The following is a 27886-nucleotide window of genomic DNA, read 5'->3' on the forward strand; positions in this document are numbered from 1 at the left end:
GACCTCAGACCTCAAACACACAACTGGCTTGTTCAGAACTGTGTATAAGTTACACACACTGTCGGACTGAGCATCATTTACCATCTACACACAACTGGGAACCTCATCAACCACTGGATAAAATATATAAACTACTGTCACCACAGAAGCACAACTCGACCCCTAATGGTCCATCTTTCATTCTCCTGTAACTGGACCCGTTGATCTGTCACCTTTTCCACTGGAGAGTTGAGACAATCTGAAGCATATTTTAACAACTTCCTGTCTGTTGTGGTTTTTAGATTCATCCGATTCGCCGGATCAGAGACAAATCTGTGTACGATAAAACCTCTGCTGCAGCTGCAGCGGCTCAGTGCTCCGACCTTCAACCGACATTTGGACGATATGTGAGGGACGATGTAGAATCTACTACACTTTTACATTTTAATATTAAGTGGTTGCACAAAATAAATTTGATCTAAATCTTAAAATATATTTGAAGTTTAGTGTAGATATTTTTTTTTTTAAGTTGATTGTACTCATTGTTTTTCAATAATTTAAAATATATGTAGGGTTCAATAACATCTAACTCAGTGAAACATGTGACATTTACAAAGGGTCAGAATCTACTTTAATCTCTACTCTCTATCTCATTTATGTACAAATACTGATTGTAAGTGTCAAATATTTTCTTATTCTTTCATGACAATTGAATTTAATGCTTCTGGCCATTAGGATGAATTATCACAGATAAATACATGTCCTGTGTAACTACATCAAATATTGGAGTAATATTCTAGTTTATTTACGTCAGCTACCGATCGTCTGCATTTCAACTTCATTTAAACTTTATGAATAAGTGAAAAGACAACGTCTGAATATTAAAATTAAAATTGAAATACCACAAAATTTATAGCTGCAAAATATGATATAATATTTGACTGTCAGACTGAATGTGGTGTGATGGCAAAACATGATTTCACTTGATTTGTTTATTTTAAGGTTCAAAATAATTCAAGCGTCCAATATCCACAAATAATTTCTATGGCTGTAATTTGACCCTGGTTGATATTATGAGTTAATATCAGTATTAATTCATATCAGTAATATTAGTAAAAGGAAACAGAAACACTAATGTTTGAGGTCATGTAGACAACATTGACAAATTCTATCATAATGAAATTTCATTACGTTTCCTGCAGCATATTAAAGTGAAAAAGAGAATACTGTTAATTATATTGTTATCAGAACTCTGATGATCAATATCTGACTCAGAAACACTATTGGTTAGGAACATTTGGCCCCGCCCACTTACGTTTAACTCAACCAATGAGATTATCTCTGCCCCGGTAAACGTTTGAACAATCGACTCGGAGAAGTTCTCTGAATGTGGGAGTTCAGTGAATGTTCTCGGTTTACCCTGGAACCCGAGCTCGGGACGTCGCCTCCGAACAACAAACCCAACATCTTCTGGTTGCTGAAGCAGATTTCCCGAAAAGAGAAAGCGATGTTTTCCTGCACCAGCTCAGGAACAGGCGAGGGTGGAGCTCAGGACGTCGGAGTGCATGTAAACCCACAGATAAACACCAACTAATATACAGAAGCTCTAGAAGCACATATAAGACTATTCACACCCCGTCTGCCACTCGTGTGGGTAGAAGAGATGAAACGCACTGAATCTGGGAAAACTGAACCTTCTGCAACGTGCTCATTCGCTCACAGCTCCGCCTCACACGCAACATCACACCCACTGAATTGCTTTAGCCGTTTAAACACTTTTAAATACACGTATAGAATATGTACAAACAGTACGCCACCAGTTCACAGTCCTGCCTGATTCCTTCCATCGCTCCCAGAGAAATAGAAAAACAAAGCCCGGGGCGGGAGTTCTGTCGCTTCCCAGTTTCTGTCACCGATCAGAAATACATCGGCCGTTTTTTTGTTCCGTAGTTCCCTCGGTGGTGGCTATTTCCTTTTCAAGAGTTTTCATCGTGGTTCATCCCGACGACAGAGGCTCCGCTCCAGGATTAGAGTTTTTTAAAATGAGGTGGTCACTTCTCCTCGCAGTTATGAAACACTCGTGTCCTCTTCAGGAGAATCCAGTCCGGTTCCCAGAACATAAAAAGCAGCCGCCCGGTTCACGAGCAGCACGACGACAACCACGTGACCTCCGTCCTCTTCTCCTTCCGTCCTTTTCTCCTTCCGTCCTCTTCTCCTTCCGTCCTCTTCTCCTTCCGTCCTTTTCTCCTTCTGTCCTCTTCTCCTTCCGTCCTCTTCTCCTTCCGTCCTCTTCTCCTTCCGTCCTCTTCTCCTTCCGTCCTCTTCTTCTCGTTCGCCTGCTCTGCCACTGTATAAAGCACTTTGTGACAAGCCTGTTTATTAAAAGCGCTTTTTTAAAAATAAATTGAACTGGAGCCCGGTGAGATGAGGAGACGTGAAAAAAAAACATCATCCATAAATTAAGCACAAGCTGCTGAATGTGGTTTTCTGTGTTGGTCGCCAAGCCGGTTGCCAGGTAGACACACGAGGAGGATTGTGGGTAATACTGATGGTGCATTCTGGGATTGGTGACTGACTGATTGAGCTCAAAGCTGCGGGCAGATGTCAGATGAGAAGCTGCGTCTTTCCTCTTCGTGCGTCGCCCTCCTCATCCTCTCTTACAGTTGTCGTCCTTTAATTTCCACGCCCCCCCCCGTCGTTCCCTGTCTGTGCAGTAAATGGTTGATTGGAATGAAATACAGTCCCGGTCAGGATGAAGGCAGAGACCCTCCTCTTCCATCACAGGAAGGAGGTAGCGAGCAGCAGCAGTTTAGGAGGTTTTGGGCGGCGTCTTCAGAGCATCCACTTTGGTCTCCAGGTCTGAAATCTGAAACAGCAACAAAGTGGAGGACGAGTCCGTTTATTGAACTTTGCAGATTTTCAACCTGGTTTGTGTTGTTAAAATATCGATATTATAAGATGAGGAATGTTTATTTCCCCACTGTGATGCCAGGACTGAGATATACTAATACTACTAATAATAATAATAACAAGAAGACAATAATCTGATAGATGTGGAAGAAAACTGTATTGAACATGTTTTAAATGAGCTCCTGCAGAGGAACTGCAGCGTACGGAGGAGGAAGAGGACGTCACTGCCAAGAGTGAAGAGGCACCAGGCCGGTAAAATTAGTTAAGTCAGCGTTTGGGTTATTAAAAAGATTTTTAAAAGACTACTGCAGTTTTTATGATCCAGAGAGACACCCGATCAAGATCAGAGTTAAAAAAAATGTAAATAAAATAAAGATTAATGGGAAGAACTGGGTCTTTATACTTGAGAGAAAACACAGAGTGAAATTGACCTTTTCCTGCAGGTTGTCCGTCTCTTCTTTGTGCGTCGCCTCGCTCTCTTCTTCTGCCCGACGCTGAGCTGTCTCCTTCTTCAGGTACTCGATCTCCCTGCAACACACACAGACACACACACACACACACACACACACACACACACACACACACACACACACTTGAGTTTTGGTTTCATTTACACTTCTCAAAGCTTTATTGTTTTGTCCGTCCGTACTTCTGCTGGTACTCTTTGATCAGTCTCTTGGCTTTGCTGTACTTCCTCTCTAGGGTTTGGTACTGAGACTGGGTTTCCTTTAGGTGTTCATCCACTGCCTGAAAACACACACGCACACACACAGACACACAGACACACACACACACACAGTCAGTGAAAGTAAACAATCATTTTATTTAGATTCTTAATGATTCTGTTTTGTCAGATGAAATATTTTTTAGTTGTGCTTTTCCAAACCAACCCCTTCCATGAAGCTTCCACTCACGAGTCACCTCCTTCCCTCTCTAACAAATTACCTTGCACAGGGACTGAGCCTCCATCCAGTAGCCCTCCAGCTTCTCCATCCTCTCTTTGCTGTCCCGGATGTTTTGCTCCAGCTGAGCTCGCTCCATCCGCCAACGCAACTTATCCTGCTCCGCGTGAGCCAGCTGGAGGAGAGGGGGAGTCAGTGTGGGAGGGAGGGGGAGGTGCGTGGGAGGCAGAGCGAGCGTTAAGTCATCGTTCAGCCACAAAAAGAACTGACGTCATGCTCGTGCACAGTCTCCTCTGCGATAGAAGCTGGATATTTGAGGGCTCATGCTCTTACCTTCCTCTTCAGCAGCTGGATCTCCGCCTGCGTTACTGCATGTTTAATCTGGAGCTGTAGACAGGGGGGGGGGGGGGAATAAATCCCAGATAGAAGTCAACTACAAGTGGAATGAATGAATAAAAGAACTAAAAAGTCAGCAGAGCTCATACTCTCGTCGTAACATGCCTGATTGGGGGATGACGACACGTTGGAACAAGATAATAAGTCGTGGCCACGAGTTATGAATCTGTTCCTTAATGACAAGACCTGGCAAAATATATATACATATATACACACCTCCTTGAATTTGTGGGCCAGCTTCTCAGGGTCCATTTCCTCAGGAGACATCATGTCCTGGTTCTCCGCCAGGTCGAAAACCTCGATGGAGTTTGGAAACACTGGACTCATCTCCTCCTCCTCGTCTGTTGCATATTCACCTGTCTGCAGAGAGACGAGGGAAGAAGTCCAATTAATCTGTGCAGCACTTTAAGTTTGTATAAGAATGATTTGTGCATTGTGTATTCGCTTTCTTGAGTGGCAGAGATTAACTAGGATGACAACGGGCCCCTTATGAAATAACATTATTCTCTAAGAAATCAAGGCAAAGGCTCCATCTCGTAGTCGTTTCTGTCTTTGTGCCAAACACGCAGCTGACATGTGCACACATGAGTATAAACCGCCGAGGGCCCTGAGCCGAGAGACGGCCCCCGAAAAATGTCTGATCGTGTTCGTCCAGAGCAACGACAATTCTGTGAGAGAATTCTTTACAATAAACAAATCTATTTTAGGTTTACACTCTCACACAGTCTGTTACCCTCTCTGACCACAAGATGGAGAAGCTGGACCAAGTTTGAAGCTTCAGGCCACGTGGTGACATACAGACGACATTTTGTTACACACTCACACTCACACACACACACTGAGTTTTGTGCGAATCGTGTTGTGTGTATGTCAAACCTCTTCATCCTCGTCCATGTACTGTTTGTATCTCTGCTCCATCATCTCTCTCTGCCACCTCTCCTGCTCCAGAGTCTGCTGGATCAGCTGGGCCACCTCGCTCTGCTCGCCCGGCTTCTCCCGGCCAATCACAAACCTGGAAAACAACCGACACACCCCGGTGACAGACCTGAAAACATCCGATATCCATCGTGCAGGTTAAAGAACTCAACACACGCCACACAGAGCAGCCGTGAACCTAAAAATAACGTTATTTTGCTCAAAATGCATCAAAACTGCAAAACTGAAAACAAAACAAAAAAAAAAAAACACACACAATCAAAAACCTGAACTTTTCCGCACACAAACCTGAAAAATATGCAATTTAAATCACAAATCTGCAATAAACAAGGCAGCTTCCACACCTATATAAATACATGTGTGTGTGTGTGTGTGTGACAGACCTGACGGTGCCGGTGGTGTTGCGGAGGACGGAGGCAGCGAAGCTCTGAGTGACGCCGACCAGGCTGGTTCCATCGACCTCCACGATCAGATCGTTCACCAAGATCCTTCACCAGTGAAAACGCACACGTGGAGACACACATGGTTATTTTCTCTGACCGACACGTGGTGATGAACATGACAATCACACACTGTGATCACTGAGGATTTCAGAGGAAAGGACGTCGGGAAGCAGGAGCACACATTCACTACATCCAGCTCTCGTTCACCAGGAAACAGAACGAGCACGTTAACTCCACCTAAATCTACATGTTGTTGTTCTCCTGTCGGTTCGTGGACGACCAGCACGACTCACAGATTCACTGCGTAGATGAGACGACGCTTTAGAACTTCAGATCAAAGTCAACCACTGTCGAAACGTGTTAAAAGCTGCGTCTCACTTCAGAGGCTGCATCAGAAGCTGCTAGTCTCCTTCACTGTGTCCTTCGATCCTCGAGGAACCGAGGTGGATCCAGCGGGTGGATCCTCCCCGGCCCAACGTATCCCAGGATTCATTGCACTTCGGTGACTAACCGTTTTAATGTTGTGTTTCACGCGCCCCCAGGTGTAACACGCCTCCTCACATCTTCTACCATCACTGACAATAACTCCTCAATTCATCCGTCACTGCTGCTCCCTTCATCTCTATCAGACATTTTCTTATGGACAAATACTTTAAACATTTGAACCTTTTCCATCATGGTACAAACTGTTTCTTCTCATTAATCTAGTAAATCCTGTTATTGTGTTGACATGTTCAGCTACGAGCAGCATCTGTTGTACTCGTGTCCTGGGAGAGGGATCCTCACATGTGACTCCGAGGTTTATAGGGTTATTAAAGTTTCTCTGGTAGTTTGACTCTTGTTGAGGGTGAAGAACAGAGGGTGAGACAAACTGTGATTTGTGAACATGGGCTGTACGAATCAGATGTGATTGGTTTCTACACACAGAGCAGGAGTGTGTAGCCGTGTGTGTCTCCGGAGGACGGCCGGTGTGTATGAACAGCAGTGAGACTGTACCTGTTGTCCCTCTGTGCGGCTCCGCCCTCTGTCACCGTCTTGACGAAGATCCCCAGCTTCTCCAGGCCCATGTCCGCTCCGGCACCCATTCCTATGATACTGATGCCCAGGCCATCGCTGTCTGAGACACACAGACACAGAACATGGATGTTAAACATTAATATATTCATCTGCGTTTTGAATCACTGTAGATATACATCGTTTTACATCTGATGCGTATTCATTTTTACTTTATTCACAATGTAACTCTGCTCAAAACAATAAATAAACTTCTCCATTACTTATTCAAAGCTGCTGCACACTCGTCAGTATTATAGCTGTTATGCTTTAAGAACAGCTGTCATGGATGGTTGCTGGTTCAAATCCACTGCCTCCTCGCTGCTAATTAGGCTAATCCGCGCTAAATTCAATCCCATAAAGGGATTATGGAGTCGGAGCAGACAGACAGTGTAGACGTCCGCGAGCAGCGCCCTGTCAGTGGGTGTGTGTGTGGTTTTCATAAGAGGCTTGACTGAGTGACTCTCAAAGATTGTTAAAGTGTGTGTGTGTGTGTGTGTGTGTGTGTGTGTGTGTGTGTACCTTTCTCCAGCTCAACAGGAAATAGATCCAGCTTCTCGACTCTCTTCTCCAGCTCGTACTCGGCCGAGGCGGCCATTGGATCCACGTCATCGTTACGTCGGTCGTAGTCCTCGTTGGAGTAGGTGGTGAAGACCTAAAGACAGGGCAAAGGTCAAAGGTGCAAAGCTCTTAAGGATGTCCAAGACCTGCTTCTCTATGTACAGCAGAGCAGTGGGCCCCAGACGGTTCCCTGAGGAGCTCCTTCAGGAAGGTCTCACAAAGAAAACAAATTCAATATTTACATTATATGTTTCCTTCCATATTTAAAATCATAGAGGTTAAACATGAGAACAGTCAGGTTATATGCAGATAAGATTGTTTCAGTATATCGTGTGCAGAGGAACAACTTATTTCCTGAAGTTCCAGCAACAACGACACAGTTACACGCACTTCCCATGTTTTTAAACTGACATCATTACATGTCCTCAGCTGTGTAGGGAGCTCCAACACCAGCACTGTCGGCGTGGCAACACATCTGCATACGACCACAACCCCACTCTGACAGCCACACTTTCAAAACTCCTCCATCAGCTGATCTGCACCATCAGAGAGAAGGAACATCATAAATGGACTGAGTACAAGTCACGTGCACTCATGAACACGCACGTTCATACCGAGCCTCTACATGCAGCACGCTTTCTGTCACACAACATCTGCACAGCTGTCAGGGGCAATTTGGGTGTTCAGCATCTTGCCTGCACCTCAGAATTCAGACTGGAGGATTGAACCCTCAGGTTGGGGGACGACCCTCTTTACCCCCTGAGCCACAGCTCTATGCATGTTACATAAACATGAAACGTAGGTGCAGGATATAAATACAACATGTTCCTGTCGCTCTTATGAGACACATTCACTAAGGACACTTCCTTCCTTCCTTCCTTCCATCCTTTCTCCTGCTCTCGATCTGGCCCCTCCCCCCCGCTCTAGAAGGTCAGCTGCCTCTGTCGCCCCGCTGACCATCTCTGTGATCACATGACCCGTTTCCTTGACAACCACAGGCTTGCCCAGTGTGACTTTGGCACGGGAACCGATTTGCTCTCTCTCTCAGTCCCTGTCTGGCAGATATGCTAATACGTGATAGCATGTGTGTCTGTGTGTGTGTGTGTGTGTGTGACAGATATACAGACAGAGCCAGAGGCTGTAATGTGTAGGAGGTGCTTGTTACAGTATTATTTATATTCCCCTCAAAGTTACAGGCACACACAGACACACACAGACACACAAACAGGGTCGGGGGAGTGATTGTTAAACTCCTTCCTGTTGTCATATTTCCTTCCTGTTGAGTAACTTTAAAGTGTGTGTGTGTGTCACAGTCTGAGCTGTGTGTGTGTGTGTGTGTGTGTGTGTGTGTGTGTGTGTGTTTCATTCGTTGCATCGGCACCAATGAAAGTTCACTGACTTACTTATTAGCTGTTCCTGTTATTTACATTTAAAAATAACAATGAATCATAATTATTCTCAGGTCATTTGTAAAGTTAGAAGAAGCATCTTTTTTCCATGATTTATTTGTTCAGATTTAATCTAGAAATGTGTTTAACTGTGTGTTTAACTTGCTGCTGGGTCTTGTTCAGTCGGTCGGTGCAGCAGTAAGTTACAGAAAAGAGGCGGGATTCAAACCAGGAACCTTCTTGCGGTGAGGTGCGAGTGATAATCACTGCACCACCGTGCCGCCCCTTAATTCAAACAGACAAATGAGATTTGTTCATGTTAAAGGAGGTCAAATGTCAAGAGCACTTCTTTGTGTGGGTGCAGTAAAGTTCTTCATTATAGAAAAAAACTCCATCATAATGGATATGAAATAAACGCTGACCGGTTATTGAAAGCCAGGGTCAGCAAGTCAGGCAGGTTTGAAGGTGTCGAGTTTACAGGGAAGAGAAACGCAGCCGTTCATCACTTCAGTCACAAGGTTTTCCACTTTTATTGCAACAATAATGTGCATTTTATTTTGGCGGGGGCAGCTGGGCTCATGTGACGCTCTAGAACGAATCAGTGCGAGTTTGAAACAGACTGTCCCTTAACCCCCCCCCCCCACAGCCTGACACAGACCACCAGAAAAAACATGAAAATCTAAAACCAGGAAATAAAAGTTATTTTGAGACACGATTTAAATGAATAAATTGATTTGAGTGTAAAGTGGTTTTCATTAAATGTTTTTAGTCCCTAAGGAAAATGAAGAAATCACCTGAGCAGCTGAGGACTGATCTTTTCACACTGAGAGCGTGACTCTCTCCCTAAAGGCTCCGTGCAGCATATAGAACATGAATAGAATAAATAACTGTTTGTTGACTCACATGAGCAGGACAGGGGCTTTAATGACTCACACCCCCACTCTAACCAGGACGCCCGAGTGGACTGGATCCAAACACAAGGCACAATAACCCTCATGGGCTTGGACTTGATGCTGCCTCCTAAAATTGACAGCCACTGCATAATCTGGCCAATCAGGAGCCAGCTGGAGGGAAGCCAGGCCCCAGTCCTGCAGGCGGCAGCGGAGCCTCCAGCAGCAGAAGCTGAGCTGCCGCTCTGAACTCCTGCTTGTGTGTTTGTTCCTGCAGGTTGTGTCTCTACTGGAGGCCTCAGTGAATCACAACCAATCACACGCATCGAACAGAACTCAGTGAATCACAACCAATCACACGCGTCGAACAGAACTCAGTGAATCACAACCAATCACACGCATCGAACAGAACTCAGTGAATCACAACCAATCACACGCGTCGAACAGAACTCAGATCATCACGCTGACGGATGCAGTTCGGGATCAGGAGTCGTTTCTAGTTTTTATTGTTAGATACAACTTTGAGTTTTGAACTTTTGATAACACAAAGCTACTTTGATGATTTCAGCCAATAGACACTCACACAACCATTGTTGATTTAGTAGAACTCATTCACCACCACGTTCAATTTCCTGGTTTGGAGTTTTCAGGTGTTTTTCACTGTCGGATTGTATATTTCATAAATTTGAAGCAATTACAAATAGATATATAAATTAACATTATTCATTATATACTGTTTAACTTCTGCAATTTAAATTATAATATAATTCTACATGTATTCATGCACCTGCTAAATGTCACCAGGTCCAGTGGAGCATCTTGTACAGTTACACACTTTACTGAAACGAGAGGTGTTTGTTGTGTCATGTTCGTACAAACTCACTGTAGGAAACTTTAGGAGAAGAATAGGAACATGTTGTTGCATGAGGCTCATTGTTGGACGTGCACAGATGTTTGCCTGCACGTTGTTCAGCTTCTCTATGCTCTGTATTTCTGGAGTTTGGAGTCCGACACAGTGTCCATGCAACCGTCTGTAACTGTGGCTTGAAGTGCACACGACCTGCAGGAAGGTTTTAGTGACACACGGCCCGTCTGTCGAGGTGATGACCCAGTGAGGCCCTGGGACTCAGGAGCTGAGATTCACTATGATTCACACTAACAGGCAGGACTCAGGACTAAAGCAGGTTAAAATAAGTTCCGACAGACAAGAACATATATATTGGATCATATATCTGCTGGAGACGTCTTCGGGCGTTGGCGATCTTCTGGGTTATAATTTGGCCGAGCTGAGGGAGCAGCAGAGGAAAGATTCTCACGGCTCGATGTCTGGTCACTGACCGGATTCAACTGTCGTAGAAATCCACACGTGTTCAGGTAACTGGGTTCAATTTGTCCCAAAGGCTACTTCCATGTTTCTGTGGAAATCGCCTGAACTCTGCTTGGCATTCGCTCGGTGCCCACACTACTCCGGAGCATTAGAGGCGTCTGTGATGTCTGTTGTCTTTGCTCACAGCTGCTGTTCAGTTAAATTCTGCAAATCCCTGCTATTACTTTTCACCATTGTTGCTTCTGGTCTGTAGCCCGGCTCATTCTGCAACTGCCAGTTGAGTACTTCCTGTTTACACCGGCGCACACGTGTCTGTGAGTGGTCATGTGATGTGTTTACAGGTTCATGTGAATATGAACAAGATTAAAACTGATACGGAGCCAAAACACTCGAGTGGCTGGAGATTGTTTGAAAACATCGAAGTAGGACGGATGCAGCGTTTGTCGTGTGAAATCAGGTGAGTTTCCTTTAAACTCTTCAGTCTGGATCAGGTGCATCACATAAATACACACACCAGGGGGGGTTCCATCCCAACAAAGGTCTGCTCTGTGATTCTTGTGACTCCCAAGTGTGTGTGTGTGTGTGTTTGTGTGTGTGTGTTCTTTTTTCCCCCCAAGGAAAACAAACACACCCTGCCACATTCCAACCACCTGACAGAGGTACTACACAACTGAGTGTGTGTGAGCTGAAGACAGATGCAGGACTGAGCATCAGGTTCTCTACAGCCTGTGATCAATCCATGATCATTTCTCCGTGTTCGTCCAGAAGCGTCATGTCAGCTCCTCAGCAGCTTCAGGGCGCCTGGTATGAAGACGTGTTGTCGAGGCCGGAGGTCGGAGCTCTCCTGGCTAACATCTGCGTGAAGAAGGGACTCGTGACGTTAAAGCAACAATTAGCAACCAGTTTTGACACTGAGCCCCAGACATGCCCGGACAGAGAGTCTGTTGACGGCCGTGCTGTTCCCTGCAGCAGAACACGTCTCTGAACATGCAACACAAGCTCCTGGTCTCAGGGCTTCGCTCGCTAACCCTAACCCATGATCCATATAAATATGAATTCACTGTGATGTGCATGAAGACCGTTCCAACACGAGGATTCAGACTCTTCTGCTTTCGCCCCGTCTCTGAGGAATTCTTAGTGTCCTCACAGCTTGAAATATGGCGCTCTGTGAAAACACCTGTATATTCTCTGTGACTCCAGTCCAGACCTGTTCAATTTATGACATCACTGCTTCAAGCAACAACAAACAACACTGCTTCTCTAACATCGAGGCTAAAGCCTTAGTATGTCGTCCTCAGACTAAAACGACCTCCGTCCACACAACTGCTAACACGACTAAAAATGCACATCACGTGACCACTCACTTACAACACTTGTGATTGATTATCAATGATTATCCCCAGAATAACACAGTGCAGACTGGAGATGCCGGGGATCGAACCTCTGACCCTCTGGTTAATGGACGACCCTCTCTATCTCCTGAGCCACAGCCACCACTGATTTCTTTCTGTGACTTGACAAAAGGTTAATTTAGATACTGGTAGCAGCGTCAGAAAGGTCCCTGATGAAAGTGGGTCGGGGCATCTGGGTGAGACCGAGGCTCAGTGTAGAAAATGTGTCTTTAAAATGAATCTCAGTGTGTGCTGCACGTCGCTCACAGTGAGAGGAGCCGCTGAAGATGAGGCAGATAAAGAAGTGAAGGAGGCGGCAGCAGGAAGTGAGATCCTACTTTAGAGCGGCAGCCAGAAAACAGCAGAATCATTCTGACTCAAACATCCAGCGACAGATTCGTTATCTTCACTTTAACTTCAATCACTATGACTTCTCTGTACTTTACTTGAAGCAGAAACGTAGCAGCAGTCACATCACACATACACACTGATGATAAGACCTCACCATCAGGTGGTACGGCCGTGCAGCTGCTCAGACATTGGCTCGGCAGCAGTTACCTTCAGTGGATCTGCCTCAGGCCACAGATCCACTTTTAGCTGTACTGTGGCTACAGAGGTCAGCGGCTAAATGTTTCGAGGTTCAAGAAAATGAGAAGAATTCAGTTTTGACCTCACGTCTGGCCTCGCTCCACCACGTACATGAGCGGACATGACGGGTGTGATCCCCACTGTCTCTGTCCACACACACACTGTCCTGCTGTAAGACGTCTCAGGTTCTCTCATCACGCTCTACACTGTTCGCTCTGCTGAACGGTCGTTCCATCGCTGCATGTTGAGACGTGTTTCACGATCCACTGGGTTCAACCAGCTGACTGCTGCAGTGAGGGGGTGTGCAGGAGAAACGAGCCATACAGTATAAAGAGAGCTTCTGCTAAACACACACACACACACACACACACACACACACACACACACACACACACACACACACACACACACACACACACACACACACACACACACACACACACACACACACACACACACACACACACACACACACAGTCAGCAGGATTCACTGTGGCGAAATTGAAGAGCAACCCCCCCCCCCCATCAACACTTTGTGTGCGATGTTAAAGAAGGAGGAAGTCAGCGAGTCTTCTCAGTCATTTCCGTCTATTCTGTCGTAGTTTAGTTTCTATGCAGATGTCGATAGTTGAACACATCAACAGCTTCACCAGCGTTTGAGTTAAACAACTAAAGGAACAGATCGTTAAAGCTTCATTAACTGATTTGACTCGGCAGCAGTAAAACTTATCAACAATTCTATATCTTTTCTATATCTATACAAGCGTTCTATAGTCTCTAAGGTCACGTCTACAGTCCTACAGGGAGCAATGATATCTCAGGAAATGCATTGTAGAAATATGCACGATGTAATTTTCTTTGTGGCCTCATGAGGAAACTTACGATGGGAAATCACTTCCTGATCAATAAGCTTTGGATCATCTATTATTTGCAGAAATACCTTGGACAATGTGTTTTTTAAACGATCGGCTCCAAAGGTTTGCTGAGAATCCGTCCATGTGTTGTTTACTGTGTGTGTGTGTGTGTGTGTGTGTGTGTGTGTGTGTGTGTGTGTGTGTGTGTGTGTGTGTGTGTCTCCTCTGTAATAATGTTTATAGTTGTGACCACTACTACAGATTATGATGAGAAGAATAAGGACATCAACATAAACTCACTCACCTTGATTGGCTCAATGCTAAATTGAATCTTCCTATTGGATGGAGCCGGCTCCTCTTCCTCGGGGAGGCCTGCGATCTCAGAACAACTGGTCTCCGGCTGATACGGCTCCTCATCTTCCTCGTCCTCATCGTCCAGTTGGCTCCCCCCAGAGTCCTCCTCCCCAAGTCCGCTGTACGCACTGATATCCACCAGATCCCCCTCCGAGTAATCCTCCTTCCTCGAGCCATCATCGTCGTTCTCCTCCTCTTCCTCCTCCTCCTCCTCTTCCTCACCCCTCCTCTCAAAGTCCGCTCCTTGCTCCTTCGAGGAGGGAGAAGAACCTGGAGGCTCTTTTTCTCCATTTTCCAATGAGGCGTGAACCTCCGCCTGCACCAGCCTGGCTCCGGCCTCGGACCCCTCGCTGGGCCCGTCCAGATCGTCAGCTTGAGGCTCCCGGTCTGGAGCAGCCGCCGTACTTGAGCCCCTGGCTTCAGTCCCTGCTGGCTGCGCCTCCACGCCTGGTTTGGCCTCTGAGGAGGAAGAGGAGGAGGATGCGACAGCCGCTGAGGACGAGGAGGACGTGGAGGAGCTGGAGAGCTGGTCTCCCGACTGTCTGGACCCATCCTTCTCCTCGCTGGTCACCACTCCTTCTGAACCTGCCCCTTCCGATCGCTCTGCGTCTCCTGCCCTCTCCTCGGGGGCCTCCTTTCCAGGGGGCAACGACTTTACCTGAGAGAGAGAGAGAGAGAGAGAGAGAGAGAGAGAGAGAGAGAGAGAGAGAGAGAAAATCAGCTCACAGCCTTTGGTTTATGCAAATTAACCAACTTCCTTTTCTGATTTCCTGCATTTTTTTTTAAGTTAAACACATCCCCCCCCACCTTCCTGCCGACAGCCTCTCCTCTTGCTGGAGGTTTGGGCTTTGGTGCCAGGGCAGGTGCTGACCGACGCTGGGGGGGGGTGGGATTGCTTGGCGGCTCGACCTTCTCGAACACGGCACTGAGCTGGCTTACGGTGGGGCTGACGGCGTCACCGGGCCCGACTGAGGCTGCAGGGGCAGGAATACTAGACGGAGGTGGAGCGGGAGTAGGAGGTGGAGTAGGAGGTGGAGTGGGAGGTGGAGGTGGAGTAGGAGGTGGAGCGGAAGGTGGCGGGTCGTCAAGTCGGTCCAGAGCCTCAGTGGAGCCGTTAAAGCGAGCCACGACATCTAGACGGCTCCCCTGGAAGCCCGAAGCCCGCTCCTTCTTCAGCAAGATCCGGTTCGTGGCCGCTTGCTTCTCCTGGAGGAAACACAAAGACTCAGGTTTTGATTTCTTGCCGACAAGTAAGTACACAAACATTTACACAACAAACATAGACCCATTCTGACCTGTAGAGTCCGCTGCTCAAAGATCCTCCTGGTCTCCTGCAGTTTGGTGAAACCCATGGAGGAGCTCTCGCCTTCCCCACCTGGTTTATGGTCAAACCGGTTGACCTTCTCCGAGACCGTGCCTCCGAGTTTGAGCAGGGCGCTGTGGTCCACGTTCTCGTTGAGGCTGGAGGCGCGTGGCAGCGACAGCTTCACCGTCTGGTCTATACCTGAGAGGACAGGGGACAAAATGGTTGTTTCTAACACTTGTGCTGACACTGTACAGATCAAGGTGAGAAGAGCTGAAGCTGGAGAGCAGGAAATCTGAGCACAAGCAGGATGTATGAGTGCAGAGTTTTGAATGAGAGCATCACTAAATCTGAACGTGAAATCAATACGTCCTGCTCTCAAACTGAAAGTGCCCATACATGGGACGTTTTAAACAGTGAAACTAAGTTGGTACAGGTTCAAGCAAATAGTTACTGATCATCTCCATATTCTTCAAGTTCTACTCCTCCTGACACGGTTTGTTTTCAAAGCTCCGTACCGATCATTTTGGCTCCTTCCTCCTCGTCACCAGGCGACTGCATCTGCATGAACATGTTCTTGATGCGGTGAACGTTGGATCCATATCTCCGGCCTCTCCCGGTCGGGCGAGGCAAGGGGGCGGGCTTTGAGGCCGGGTCAGAGCCCCCGTTGGCGGCATTGTTGAGGTGGTCGGTGGCCTTCTTCAGAGCCGCCAGCCCCGCCTCGTAGGCGTTGCGATGGGGTGAGGGACTCCGCAGGTTTGAGCTCCCGCTTCCCCCGCTGCTCCCACCGGACGCCCCGTTGCCCCCCGTGGCCGACGGGCGCTCAGTCTTCATCATGTTTGGTAAATCAGAAGCCCCCTGATGAACGGCAGGTCAGCAGGGACGAGGAAGACAGCATCCTGGAGCTGTTTGACGGTCACCTCCTGAATCACAGACACAGATCAATGGTTTAGATCATTTTCTATGATAACTAATCAATCAGTTCCTCAGGAGGAGGTCCTGGACCAAAGAGACGGACTTCAAGCTTCAATCATGAACATTCTGTGAACATAGAAACAACAAATATGAAGTCTCGACACGTCAAACGTCACCACGTGATTTTTGTTTTGGATTGTTGGCTGAACAAAAGAGCAACAGATGAAACAATGATCCAACTACTTTAAAGGATATATGAAAATAAATGGTTTTGCAACTCAGATTACTTCATCAAATGAGACAGAGGCGGACACAGCCTCCAGCAGACTGTGGGATTCCTGTGAGAATTCACAGCTGAGGTGTGAAGATTCCTGCTGTCGTTCAACTTACATTAACACAATTATACAACATGTAGCTCAACACTCGTCGACACAAACACAGTCGGAATACGTTGGTTCCTAGAGTCTAACGAAGACAAATACTAAAGTCAGATTCTCCACTGCCCTGCACTGCACGATGTCGTCATTAATTAATGCTGCGGTTGGTCCTTATCAACTGGAACAATCAGAAGCTGCTCAACACAACATTGCCCCAAACAGACAGTGAATCTGTCAATACACATCCTGCATCGGGACGATCGAGTGGAGCGAGGATGTTCCACCTTCACTTCAACATGGACCATGTTATACACCATAAAACTGTTGTGATTTGACACAGTTTTATAAAATCTTTTACACCAAAACTAACGGATAAACGCAGGTTTTTCTAACGCGGGTAAATCCGCTAAAAAAAAGGCGATTGAATCCATTCGCATCGCAGACAAAAGCCAGATGTTAGTGGGGTTTTTAACCAATAGAAAAGGGGCTTTGTCAACAAGGCTCAAATTCAAACAGCAGCTGAGATAGTTTCCCTAATGTTGGATAAACTCTGAAAACACTGGATCCTACATTTCCCACAATGCAACTCAAAGTCTTTTGTAGATGTTCCCTGTCTGAAGTATCAAAAGAATCAAGTCTGGTTAAGTTTCTCAACAAATTTAGGTCAATTTTTAACAACGTTTTTGAGACAATCTGTCACAAAACAGTCAAAAAGACTTTTATTGTTTCAAGTCTCTGACTTTCTAAAAACCTGCTCCAACAAGACGGATGAAACTCCGCTGGTGTCAGTGTCATAGCTACAAATATGCATCTGAGCTGAAAGTGGATAAAACAAGTCGGATCATGTTTGTGTTTATCTGGTAACATACGTTCATTACTTCCATGGCAACGTCAACACACTGGGTGTTGAACTGAATCCTAAAATAAAAAGCTGAAGAATTAAAACAGCCCATGCTGAAAGGCATCCTGGGTAACGTAGGAAAGGTCGAACCAGTTCCTGCCTGGCCCCCACGCTGACTCCAGATGGCACCGCTGACCACGGGAGGACAGACGCACAAACACAGACACACACACACACACTGCAGCCGCTGTACGTCTTGTGACACTCTCTTGCCAAATAGTGGATCATCACACAATGATCATGGGAACAGACGCCTAAAGAATCTCTCACACACACACACACACACACACAGACACACACACAGACACACAACAATCTGAAATAAAAACATCACCGCACAACTGCACCAATCATCTTCATCCTCACCTCAAGCACTTGTGTCGTTGTCTTATCTTTAACATCAAGATACGTGTTTGGCTCGGAGTCATGGTAGTTATGAGGAACTGAAAACGAGTTTGCATTACACAGTATCCACAAAAAAAACTTCTAGTACTTCTTAAAACCAAACGGAGCTCATAGTACTTTGCCCCAAACACCTCAGAGAAACACCGACTGAGCAGATACTCATGTGTGACCAGGACATTTCATCTGAGACACACAAAGCTCCAGACTCTGCACTGCTCATGTCATTCTCTACTTTTACCTATTTACACTATTTCTTACAGGAAATAACTTTGTGTTTATGTACAAACGGTTGCTCGTGCACTCATCCTGTGCACACTGCACTTTACTTTACAACATTTCTATGCAAACCACCACAGTGAAAGTGTGTATAATGTACATACTCAGCATTTTACATCTCCCTCACGCTGAGCTGCCTGCTGCTGTAACAACCTGGTGTGTGGATCAATAAAGTTTGATCTGATAAACAAGTGTGTAGAGCAGCTTTCCTCCACCTGCACAACATCACTGGAAACATCCTGTGTCAGAAGGATGCTGAGAAACTAGTCCGTGCATTTACATGACGTGTGAGGATGCGTGACATGACCCTCATCATACATGTCACCCCGAGGACTTATGTGCAACCAATCACACGTGTGTGTGTGTGTGTGTGTGTGTGTGGTCAGCACGTGACCCGCTGCAGCCACAGCTCCACATGCACTGTGTTCATATGCTGAGTGATAATAATCCCTCATGGCTGCAGCATCTCCTGCGTCACTGCTCCACAGAGAGGACATTATAACAACGACTGCATCTGTTCACATGCACAATCCCTGCATCTGTGCACGCTGCTGGCCGGGCCTCGTGCAAAGGTCCACACACACACACACACACACACACACTGAGGCTGCTGCTGCTGGCGAGAGAGAGGCTTTGTTGGCATATCCTCCATATGCTGCCTTCTCCGAACCCCCATCCAAAAACCGCCTTTTTTTGGAGGGTAATGCTTTTCTAGCGTATATATTCAAGAATAACATCACATTTATCACCTATTGTGAATCAATGTGTTGTGGTGAATCATTCGGCGCTGTATATTATACATGAAGTATTGTTTACTACATTAAAAGGCCCATGTGTTGGTGTGGTTCGCGTGTTGTCCCGTCATTAGCCCAACGTCACAATACACTTGAGCTGAGCGCTGTGCTCGCAGGGATTATTGGATTTTAATTTGAATGAAGCGAAGCCTGATTAATAATTAATGAGCCGATTTATACAAAAGACCCAGAGGAATGCGAATCGCTATGCATTTCCGGCCTTGGACGTGTTTACTTCTGCGGGGAAGCACGGGAATCTAAACCAGCCGGATTTACAATGGGGTTCTGCGTGGGGTTCTTTCCGGAGACGAGCGGGCGGTTATCGGGTGTTTTGTCCCGGCTCCGGTGGATCGTGTCGGTCACATCCAGCGCAAACTGCCGGTAACAGCGACCCGCCGGAGCGGCCCGTGCTGGACCGTGTCACCGGCAGGTTCGGGACCCGCAGGCCGGCGGATGGTTCGCCAGGCCCCGCTGCTGCTGCTGCCGCGCCGCGTCGCTTCCTGGAGCCTGACACACACACGGACACATTTAACGAGAGGAGCCGGAGAAGAGCCGGAGAGGAGCCGGAGAGGAGCCGGGGCTCAGTGCGGCCTCTGCCCGTCACTCCTACCTTGTGTCGCGGGTTGGAAACAGTCCGGTGTCCGTTAGGATCCGAGGTGGAGACGCTCCATTGTCCTGCAGCTGCTGATTCCTCCTCCAGAGGGAGAACACACACTGAGACTCTGCTCCTCCCTCATCGGCTCTCATCCCTCCCTCTTCCTCTCCTCCACCTCCTCCTGTTCCTCTCCTCCACCTCCTCCTGTTCCTCTCCTCCACCTCCTCCTGTTCCTCTCCTCCACCTCCTCCTGTTCCTCTCCTCCACCTCCTCCTTCCATCCCTCCTCTCTTCCTCCTCTCCTCCTGCTTCTGTCCCTTCTTATTGTTTTCAGCTCTTTATAAACAGTCTGTGGTTCAGAGTGAAGTTAGAAAACTTTGTGTTCATCCTTCCTGGTTTATCTGCACTGAAGATTTTACAGTCAAGAATCTAATTTGCTTTATTACATGTTGTTTATATATAAGTTTGACTGAGTTACTGCTGTTATCTTCTTCGTATACTAGTGCAGCGCTCGTTCTGAACCTGCCTGTTAGCTTGTCGTAAAGGGACCCGAAGCTTCGTAAGAATTGTTTCTATGTTTTGTAATTCATTTTATTTCATTTCACTTCAATGTTAAAGTGCCACCATTACGAGACATCGCAGAGTTTGAGGTACGTTTATTTTTGCTCGACATCTCAACCCAGAGAATATTTAAGTGTTTGAAATAATTTATATATAAAATATGCGTTTCTTTCTTGTATTGTAGACGTTGATCAAACCCTCATTGGTCCCTTCACTCACTGGGTGACCCCCACTGGCTCACCCCCACTGGCTCAGGCTGTTTGTGTCAGGGGCCTTTCGGGCTCTCACGTGGAGATTAGGCGACCTCTGCTGGCCGGACCGAGTCAAAGCAAGTGTGCAAGTGATGCAGCTTTTTCATTTTACCGTAACAACAATAATCTAAAATAATAACCATCCATCAACTAAAGCACTTTGAGGGGCGAGTAGGGAGCTGGAGCCGAACCCAGCTGACGTTGGGCGAGAGGTGGACGACAACAACAACAACAACAACAACAACTTTGATTTGTATGGAGCCTTTCACGTTTCCCAAGGTCGCTCAACAGAGTTAGGAAACGAGAATTAGATCCAATGATCCTCCACAGTGAAAATGATTGAGAATAAAATACAGTGAGACCACTGAACTGGTTTGTGTAGCTGTAGTAGAGAGATGTGGACAGTAGAGGGCAGCAGAGGTTAAAGCAGAGAATAGTGTGTGTGTGTGTGTGTGTGTGTGTGCGTGTGTGTGTGTGTGTGTGTGTGTTTCTCACTGAAGCAAACCTTTTAACATATTTGCAATAGTATTTTTGTTTTAAGTCACACATATACGCTTATTAAATATGATCCCAAATTTTAAAATGTTGAAAATAAATCTTGTTTTTTCTTGTGTCATAATAATCCTGAGCTGTAAGCGTATAAAGCTGCTTCTCTGTACATTCGTTTGTCATGAAAATGGCATTTACTGATTAACTTAACCTGAATAAAGGTCGAACTCTGAAGAAACAATAATCAAATTGAGACGTGAGAAGGATTCTGACATGAATCTCATTATGTCTGTAACGTGTAAACAGGAATGTAAACGGAATATTCTCATGTAAACATCATAACTGAAGTGATGTCTTATTCAGAACCAGAATGAGGTCAGTAGGCAGAACATCCTGGTCCATGATCAATATGAAATAAATGCAGAATCCGCGAAGATGAACCAGTTGAAAATGCTTTAATTACTTTGAGAACTTTTCATACAACCACCCACACATGAAGATGAAATACAGGGAAGTTGGTTTATAGGCACAAGGAGAACGTGTACGTGAACGTGAAGCGAATAACATGGGTCAAAGTTCACCAACGTTTAACTCCCTGCGGCGATTCGCCTCGCCACAGGAAACAGATCTTTTATTCCTCCTCGCCACAGGAAACAGATCTTTTATTCGCCTCCTCGCTCTCACAGATTAAACGGGGGGGGCGTCGGTTCGCCTCAGAAATCTTCACGTATTTGTGACTGAGCCTTAAACCTGGAAAACAACCTCCTGCTGCCGGAGCCTCACAGCGACTCCTCTTCAACACCTCGCCCACATTAGTCTGGTTGTGACCTCTGTCCATCAGATCTCAACACGGGGGGAGGATCTAAAAACTCTAAAGAAGAAACCTACGATAATGTTATAAATCTTTCTATGATGATTCCACCGTGATCATATATCTATTCATATACCACCTGTATGTGCTTCAAAGATATAGTTCCCCATTTCCCAGGAAGGACAGAGAAAGCCTCACACATGTCAACTCAAATCCAAATTAAACCTTTACCCGTCACCTCAGGACACTGGTCGTGTCTCCAGCCGTCTCTGAGCATCACACAAGGAGCAGTAATAACTTCCCTCTGACCCCAATGCCCTCGGCTTCACTTCTCACCCGATCTGCCTCCTCTCCCTCTCAAGTTGTTCTACGTCTCCCTTCCCCCCCCCACTGGCCCGGTGAACCCCGTCTCCCCCTCGGCTCCCCCAGCGTTCAGCTGCTGACGATGTGTCCGGACCAGGTCTCGTGTTTGCTTCCCGGGTTGAGGTGGGTGATGGTCACCTCCACCGCCTGCACCTTCTCGAACTTGGGAGGAATGGAGCAGACCTTGTAGCTCACCTCGTCGCCTTCCACCGGCACATACTCGCCCTCGATGCTGGAGGTGAGGGAGGGAAACAGATTCACAATCAATCACCAGGCAGATAACGAAAATTGGCTCCATTTTCCATTAGATTTTGTCACAATTTATGCAAGAATAAAAGTATGAATCACTCCTCGCCAAAAGAAAGCTCTGTGAGAGTGTGTGTGTGTGTGTGTGTGTGTGTGTGTGTGTGCGCCTCTACTCCTGTGCAGAGGGTTGATGCCTCTATTCATAACATTTTCTAAACGACCTGATTAGTCACAAGAACGAATAAAAGAGAGTTGAATAAAAAGATGTATTTAATATTGTCCTCTTCTATTTTCTGAAGGACCTCACAAGGTCATGAACATACAACTATAAACCCCCCCCACCCCCGCTCCAAGACTCACGAGGACGCTCAGACACGCCCTTCTGCAAACCCACAATAATCACAGTAACACACACACACACTCACTCACACACACACTCACTCTGAGATGTGGACGAAGATGTCGTTGCCCCCGTCCGATGGCGTGATGAAGCCGTGGCCCTTTGAGCGGGAAAAACATTTACACACACCAGCAAACAGTGGACCCTCCGACGCCCGAGCCGTCCTTCACAGAGAGAGACAGACAGAGAGAGGGACAACGTTATTATTTAGTGAGCAGCTCTAAACAATGTGGTCACAGTGATGCTTTATACATTTAACCGTTTGAACGCTGCACAGGAAGCGCAGGGAAGGAAAAGAACCTTTAAGACGATACGATGTGAGACGGAGAAGTATTTGGGTGAAGTCGTAGAAATGCAGCTTGTTAGGTGGCACAAGAACAAAAGGTCCCTGAAACGTGGTCTGTGGAAACTTCGGTTCTGTGGAAACTTCGGTTCTGAGACTTTATCCCCAGACGTAGAAGAAGACATTTTCCCTTAAGGCTCCGCCCCCTCTGACCGTAAGGCGCTGGTCGCCTGTCTAATAGAATTTGATTAACATCGATCGTATCACGTTATCAAACCAAATTCAACACAGCTCTCCCTCGGAGCGTTAACAGTCCACGTGCACAGTGTAACGCCAATTAAGATGGATGGTTCTCGAGATATGACAGCAGCATGCGGACGGACGGAAATTCAATGAGTTGCCATGACAGCACTTTGCAGTTTGTCTCAAGTGCAGGGACGATGACCCACGACAGTAACTCACAGGATGGTCCTGTGCTGGGATTCTGCAGCGGTGTGTGTGTGTGTGTGTGTGTGTGTGTGTGTGTGTGTGTGTGTGTGTGTGTGTGTGTGTGCTCACGCCGAGCAGGTCCTGTTTCTGCGGGTGGGCAGAGGGCTGGGGATGAGGTAGCCTCTCATGGGGGAAGGTGAGCGGTCTCTGTGTCTGCAGCCTGGAGGATGCAGGGACTCTGAGGGGACAAAAGAAAACATGTTGCATTATGAAAAATAACACACAGCAGTACATTCAGTACACAGAAAACATTATCCCAGGTGAAATGATCTTTATCTGTTCAATCAGCGCAGACACGTTCCTCAACATGAATACTTGAAGCAGATAAAAGAATATTCTCTTACTTGGGGACAGTGGAGAGCGCGGGGATCCTGCGGAGGTCAGCGGAGGGGTCAGCGGTCTTGACCCCTGGGTGGGCGTGGCCTGAGAGGACATCTCTGGGCGTTGGAGTCAAAGTTGAGGAAGGAAGGAAGGGGAGGGGGCGACTCAGCCGAGGTTGTCAAAAACCTGAAAGGAGCGAGAGAAGATAAGAGAGGAGACGCGTGTGAACCTCGTTACCTCGCTGCTAAATGCACAAGCACACACACACACACATGTAATCCTGTCAGTTTGAGGTAAGTGTTAATTAAAAACGTGTTTTTTTTCAGCATCCTCCCTACTTCAGCCCTGAAGGACGACACCCCCACAGAAACACAAACTGAGTCAGCGACCTGCTAGTGGCGTCCTCAGAGCTACCATTACCATGGCAACCACAGTTTGGTGGACAGGCCGACGCCGCTCCGACCTCACGGAGGAGGGGAAGGAGAACAGTCCCTTTATTCACCTCACCACAGGTCTTACATCATCGGTCATTACATCACCGGCTGTGTCAACCGATTAGGGACCAGCAGGAGAGAGAACCTCCAGTGATTTATCCTTTCCATTACTTTTTGTTCAAAGAAGAGAGAGGGGGGGGGGGGGGGGTGTAAAACAAATCTAATAAAAGGAAACAATGACGGACGCACCAGCAGCAGGTCAGTGAACTGAGTATTTCTCAGAATGTGCAGCTGACGACCGAAAAAACAAAAAGGAGCAGCAGATTTTCCATTCGCACAAGTTCCCAAGAAAATAGATTTAAAGGAGACGTATTCTGAATGTGTGTGTGTGTGTGTGTGTGTGTGTGTGTGTGTGTGTGTGTGTGTGTGTGTGTGTGTGTGTGTGTGCGCGTCTGCTCTGATGTTCAGAAAACACTGTCCTCAGACTGTCTAGGGCCGAAAACACACCTCCTCCATATCAGTGAAGGGGACATGGACAAAGTCTAAAGACTCCATCTGCAAACGACTCCTGACTCTGGTGGTTGTTGGTGAACGTTCTTTATTCACACACACACACACGCACACACAGACACACACACACACAGACTCACACACACACACACACACACACACACACACACACACACACACGCTGGCAGCAGGAGGCTGGTACATGTTCCAGTTGTGAAACGCAGAGCGAGCAGAGCTTCTCATCCTTAACTCAATAGACGTGATGTTAATGTAATCACAGCCTCTCTGGACAACAGGCTTCCTGCTGGAGGAAGGCAGGGTCAGGACACACACACACACAACACACAACACAACACTGGAGGTGTGAATCAACTAAAACACAATGAAGTGTAATTCTTTTAGCTAAAATTACTCAAATGAGCGTTTTGGCTCCGTATCAGTTTTAATCCTCGTCCGTACAAACACACGTGACCACTCACATCACGTGACCACTCACATCACGTGACCACTCACATACACATACGTGTGCTGGTGTAAACTGGACACAGGGATTATCGCAGATTGCTCAAATAACCTCTCATCTCCTACACATGTTAAGAGTTGTATCATTGGAAAATACAGAATTTAACTTCACAGCAGCTGTGAACAAAGACAACAGGGTCAGGGGGTCATGTGACCGAAAAGACCCAATCAGCAAAGGGAAGTGAGTTTTTACGTCATCGTTTCCAAACATCTCAGTTTCTGCTCGTCCAGATTAAAACACGTTTCCAAACTTCTCTGTTATAGCCGCTCTAAAACTCGGAGTAGCGTGGACGCCATGTGTATCTGTAGCAGAGACGTGTCGATGTCCATGAGACAGATAAATCATTCACAGGCGTGGAGAGGGAGCAGCGGCTGGAGAACAACAACAGGAAAGGAAAGCAGGTTTTAACAAGGGGTGGGGGGGTGGGGGGGGGGTGGGGGGGGGGGGGGGAGGAAGGAGGTGGAACAGATAACAAAGTGAGAAAGTCTGAGTGAGGTTTGGAAACCGTGACAGAGGGAAAACAGATTTAGAGTCTGAGTCTTTCTGCTTCGACAGGCTGTGATTATGGTTTGTTAACTGGTCACAAACTCCATCATCCTGCTGATCCAGTAGCTTCCACTGATTCGTCAGCCTCCTGTCACATGACCAGAGTAGAACACGACATGGAGAAATAAAGTACAAGTGTTACTGACCCTGTTGTCTCTGATAACAGGTTCAGTTCAACTCTGTATTTTATGATACAGGTGTTTACATGTGGAGGAGACGAGGTTCTACATCAATTCTGCTTCCTGTTTACACACACACACACACACACACACACACACACACACACACACACACACACACACACACACACACACACACACACACACACACACACACACACACACACACACACACACACACAAACAAAGTCCTATGGAATTTTCCGTGCTCTCTGGAAACTGTGCTACTCAAAGACCCTGCTGATACAGCAAATACCAACTCAGTGGGTCACTCCTCACATACAATCACACACACACACACACACACACACACACACACACACACACACACACACACACACACACACACACACACACACACACACACACACACACACACACACACACACACACACACACACACAGGGCTTTGCTGGGACAAACACTACCTGTCTGATATGGACTGTACTACACTCCATTCACTGGTTTCCAGTTCCAGACTGGACTCATTGACACAGACTGGACTCATTAGTAAAGAGATGCTCCTGGAGATTATTCACATGGGCTCAATCCGATGTTCTGGCTGCATTTCAAGTCTTAGTAAAAGTGTAAACAACAATTATTATATTGTCATACAAACATAATAAATACTACTAATCACTGACGTATCTATGATCCTCACAGAACCAGTCACTGCTTCACATCTGCAGAGAGGACGTGTTTGCAGCCGACGCCCGCTCAGTGGTCTCGGCTGTTTCAACGCAGTGGAAGAAACAAAGTGGCTGCAGGCGGGTGATCAAGGGCCCGAACGCACCGACACCGAGGACGAGCGGCTCCAGACACATTCTGCAGCCGCTGAAGGCAGAGAGCACTCACCTTAAACACAGACGGCCCATTACACCAAGCTCTGTGTGTTTGTGTGGGCACAGCCAATATGTGTGTGTGTGTGACAGTAAGATATGGTCCTGATCCTGCAGTTTGATGACTCACCCTCCGATGTGCGTCAATGCAGCTTCACATATCTCAATCATGCACATGTTCACGAAGGCTGCGTGAACACTGAGGCTCCCACCAGCAGCAGCGTCCGCTCCTCCACACGGTTCAGGCGATTGACTTGGTTTGTGGCATTTCCTGACATTGTTGGAGGTTTTCAGCTTGGCTCAAATCAACCGTTTCGTGTCCGACTAAAACTTCATCAATACGACTACATTTTCATTTCAAAACGGTATTTTGAAAGTAAAATTATCTCTGGCTGTGATCACTTTTCGTCTCTTTTTAATCCCTGTCAGCAGGATTGGGTAAAAAGTACTGGGCCAGGTTGCATCAAACCTGGTGGAGGGACGGGGAATAAACCAGGGAGGAACCCACAAGGGCCGGATCCAGGATTTATTTATTTTAAAACTAGATCTTTCCCTTTTAATGCTGCCATCAAAATACTGTTAATGGAAAAAGCCACATATTCAGGAGCTTTCGGTGTCTGTTCAAAGTCTGAGGAGGAGAATGATTCATCACATACAAATCAAAGGTGCTCGTTCATTTGAAATGATGATTTATTCATACTGGTGCTTCTGGTGAAGAATAGGTGAGGAGTCACAGGATGGCCTCTGATCAAACTTCCTTTTGTGGTTGATCTTCAGGTTGATGGAAATTTAATCAGCCGACTTGAAACAAAGCTAAATAAAGGATTAAAACTCTTATTATAAAGGATCTTCTGAAGTATTCAAAAGGGAAGATGAACCAGAGAGACGTTGTGAAAGTGTTCAGCTCCATTGTGACGCTGTTTGTTCTAAACTGTACCGACAAGCAGGACGCCAAACACAACACAATCATTCACAAACAATGCAACCTGATATGGTGTGTGTCCTCTCCTGACTTGTGCAGCACCATCATCTGGCTCAATGCAGCTTCACCACATGCAGACATGCGGAACTGAACCTGTTTCTCACAGTGAAACCTGACACCTG

The 27886-nt window shown here is 46.7% G+C and overlaps 2 protein-coding genes across 4 annotated transcripts in view; both read right to left on the reverse strand.

The window, feature by feature from the left end:
• Positions 1-2585: 2585 nt before the first annotated feature.
• LOC117766360 (neurabin-2-like) lies at positions 2586-19691 on the reverse strand. 2 transcript variants are annotated; one of them, XM_034593317.1, is made up of 16 exons: positions 19554-19691; positions 15794-16198; positions 15268-15476; positions 14780-15178; positions 14497-14630; positions 13923-14451; positions 7142-7274; positions 6563-6683; positions 5507-5611; positions 5064-5199; positions 4404-4547; positions 4125-4178; positions 3835-3966; positions 3539-3636; positions 3321-3417; positions 2586-2845 (listed from the first exon to the last, which is right to left on the reverse strand). In XM_034593317.1, the coding sequence occupies exons 2-16, from the start codon at positions 16110-16112 to the stop codon at positions 2789-2791; spliced, it is 2667 nt and encodes an 888-aa protein (XP_034449208.1). In that variant the 5' UTR covers positions 16113-16198; positions 19554-19691; the 3' UTR covers positions 2586-2788. The 2 variants fall into 2 exon arrangements, with proteins under 2 accessions (XP_034449208.1, XP_034449207.1); XM_034593316.1 differs by having other exon boundaries at positions 13923-14630; positions 19554-19676.
• Positions 19692-21276: 1585 nt separating this feature from the next.
• Positions 21277-27886, reverse strand: part of carhsp1 (calcium regulated heat stable protein 1) — an 8880-nt gene continuing 2270 nt past the window's right edge. Inside the window, exons 1-6 of one of the 2 annotated variants that reach the window (XM_034593339.1) lie at positions 26574-26682; positions 23775-23937; positions 23500-23608; positions 22700-22822; positions 21566-22244; positions 21277-21478 (exon numbers count right to left, since the gene is read on the reverse strand). In XM_034593339.1, the coding sequence (XP_034449230.1) occupies positions 22082-22244; positions 22700-22822; positions 23500-23608; positions 23775-23865 (486 nt within the window). In that variant the 5' untranslated portion in view covers positions 23866-23937; positions 26574-26682 and the 3' untranslated portion in view covers positions 21277-21478; positions 21566-22081. Of the gene's footprint in view, positions 21479-21565; positions 22245-22699; positions 22823-23499; positions 23609-23774; positions 23938-26573; positions 26683-27886 lie in introns of those variants that run through there. The other variant, XM_034593338.1, reaches the window with a different exon arrangement.

The sequence above is a fragment of the Hippoglossus hippoglossus genome, chromosome 8 (genome assembly GCF_009819705.1).
Source record: "Hippoglossus hippoglossus isolate fHipHip1 chromosome 8, fHipHip1.pri, whole genome shotgun sequence".
In the NCBI taxonomy this organism is placed as follows: Eukaryota; Metazoa; Chordata; class Actinopteri; order Pleuronectiformes; family Pleuronectidae; genus Hippoglossus; species Hippoglossus hippoglossus.

Excerpts from the sequence above, each read along its gene's own strand:
- LOC117766360 (XM_034593316.1), bottom strand. The coding sequence starts at position 16,112 with ATGATGAAGACTGAGCGCCCGTCGGCCACGGGGGGCAACGGGGCGTCC. Across the intron at positions 15,179-15,267 it reads TTGAGCAGCGGACTCTACAG|GAGAAGCAAGCGGCCACGAA; the intron begins GTCAGAATGGGT and ends TGTTTCCTCCAG. Across the intron at positions 5,200-5,506 it reads AACACCACCGGCACCGTCAG|GTTTGTGATTGGCCGGGAGA; the intron begins GTCTGTCACACA and ends GTTGTTTTCCAG.